At 33.1% G+C, this 2,679-nt stretch overlaps 1 protein-coding gene across 1 annotated transcript; it reads left to right on the top strand.

The window, feature by feature from the left end:
- Positions 1-48: 48 nt before the first annotated feature.
- Positions 49-2,460, top strand: LOC119678520. Its single transcript, XM_038090387.1, has 5 exons — positions 49-294; positions 354-640; positions 710-955; positions 1,594-1,835; positions 2,402-2,460. Exons 1-5 carry the CDS (start codon positions 49-51, stop codon positions 2,458-2,460), a joined length of 1,080 nt encoding a protein of 359 aa, XP_037946315.1.
- The last annotated feature ends 219 nt before the right edge of the window (positions 2,461-2,679 follow it).

The following is a 2,679-nucleotide window of genomic DNA, read 5'->3' as shown; positions in this document are numbered from 1 at the left end:
GGTTTAAAAGCATTAAGAATGATTTATGGATTTGTTTACTTACAGAATATGTGGCGCTGCAGTGTTTGCCGACGGAAAATGGCCTCACGTGTTTGCATACCGCAAGACTCCACAGATTCTATGCTAGACGTACCTGTGTTAGAGGCTTTACAACGACGTCATTCAGATGCAAAATTAGGTTCCAGTACGCAAACATTAGCACCGGCAAATGGTGCAGCTTTAGCACCTCCACGTAGTCCAGAATTAAGGAGACACTCGGATGTATCGCCTGCCTCACTAAAAGAATTGGAAAAGGTAAGTTTATGCCATCACACTAACCTGAAGCACATTATAAAGCAAATTTAATAACAAAGCAGTTAAAGGGTAACAAAACGCCGGGCGGTGATGGTGACTGGCGTGGCGGTGGACGTAGCATGGCACCAAGTCGTTCGTCAAGTCCACCACGTCAAGGTGAAGAGCCTGCATTTGGACCACCATTGTCACGTATTGCATCGAGACGTGGCTCACGTGTAGCACGACAGCATAGCTATGATGATGATATGAAAACTGGTGGTGGAGCAACTGGAACAGGTGGCATTGGTGCTGGGGGCTTGGGTGTTGGTGGTGATGCTGGTTTAGGTATACCCGCTATGCCAAGAAGGTATGTAGCTGGTACAATGTAGATAGTTCGAAATTTAATTTATTTATTTAATATTTTTATTCATAAAAGAAAATCTGCTTATGATGTGTTTGCGCCTGGCTTGATACAAGCAGTTGCAGCCGGTGCACAATTGCAACGCTCACCAGGTGATGGCATGGCACCACAAATAGCTTTACCTGGTTCACGTAGACCCAGTTTTAGGGTGCCACATCCATCTGAGGATTTACAAAATGATGAGTCACCTAGTCCTGATAAAGGTAGTCCTGTATTAACTGTGGACGATGACAGACGTATGCGGCGACGTGGTTCACAACTGTAAGTTTCAATATATATATAATATATTTTCATTTTGAGAAACATATATAGTAGATTCTATTTCTTTTACTGAAAATAATGTAATAATATTGTTTTTTTTCTTGTTTAATTTCATTAAAATAAACTAGTTTGTTTTTAAGTCAATATTACAGGGTTTTGATATTTTCTTCTGTCATTAACTTAAGAATATTTATCAATTATTTTTTTATTAAAAAAAATTAAATATCTACTACGAAATAACTAGGATCCATGATTTGACTTATTTTATATATTTAACTCTAAATATCTGTATTATACCCCTTATGTGTATATAGAGAATAGTGCCTTTCGGAACTGAAACTAAATCAATTTATACTAATTAAATTAAGTTTTGGTCGTTTCCATTGGGATAAGTTGATTTGTGCATGTGAAAGAGAGTTTATCGGTTAGAAAGTTTTGTGAATGTTCAAGGAGAGATTTCGTTTATTTATATTTTTCAATATAATTTATTTTTTTTTTAAATAAATAAACTTAAAATCCCTTACATACATTAAAAATAAAAATTTCAATTTATATTTGTATAAGTATATTTATATTTAAAATTTTTTAATATTTACAAATTATTATTGTAAGTGAAAATCTATTTTTCTTTTATTAAGACCTGACATAACTGCTCTTCGTGATCGTGGTGCTCTTCCAGCCACAATACCTGCTGCTATACCGCCACCAGTTGCTGCTTTTACAGGTCCCAACTTAGAGGATTTAGAAGCACCACGTCGTCAAACATCAATGGATGGTGAAGCTATTAAAATTGTTATACACGATGTTGATTCGGGACCGATTTGTTCATCAAAAAGACGTATTGTATTGCGTAGAGATCCTTCTGATAAAGCACACCGCAGTAAGTGTTATAAAAAAATTAAATATAATTTAAGTTTTATTTTATATAATTTTGAATTGAATTAATTTAATATAAATATACTCTTAGGTGATAGTTATTTGTTCTTAAGTACATATAATATTTTTTTTCAGTTTTTTAATGTTGAAATAATATTTGTGAAATCACTTAAAAGCTGTATATAGAGAAGAAAGTTTCATAACAGTTTATTTACCATAAACTTTCAAGTGCCGGTCTCCAAAATATGTTAGTATAATGTTAACAGACTTTTGAGGTACAAACGGATTTTAATAAAGTATAAAATACTCAGCATTTCCAATATCAAAACTCTAAAAAATCTCTTGTTAAAGTATTTCTTGTTTGGAACGGGGATATAAGCTCCTTGTGCAGTATTTTCTTCCTGAACTTACTCAAAGTCAGTAAGTCACAAACAATTCGACGAAATGTTTCGTCTTCTTTTAGGCTTAGCGTATATCATCATTAGCGTATATATCATCTCAGATAAATGTGTCATGTCAATATCGTAACGTTAATTAAAATGAATTTTTACTAGCATTTATTCTTACTAGATTTATTCTACTTAAAAGAGATGTCTCTTTTAGGTTACAGAGATAAACCACCTCGTTAAGCTTAGGAACAACTCGGTTTGTTAATCTACTAACATCTTTTCACTAATATGCAGTTTTTAATCAAAAACTTAGTTATAGACCAACTAATGACACAAAAAAGCTTTAATCGACAAGTTTGTATGACAGGTCCTATTCTTCGGATTTATACACATCTTAATCGATTACTTAATATACAATAAATTACAGTTTTGTCATATTTGAAAACATAGTTTTATCGC

The sequence above is a fragment of the Teleopsis dalmanni genome, chromosome 1, assembly GCF_002237135.1.
Source record: "Teleopsis dalmanni isolate 2A chromosome 1, ASM223713v2, whole genome shotgun sequence".
Lineage (NCBI taxonomy): Eukaryota > Metazoa > Arthropoda > Insecta > Diptera > Diopsidae > Teleopsis > Teleopsis dalmanni.
This window is presented reverse-complemented; position numbering and strand designations above follow the sequence as displayed.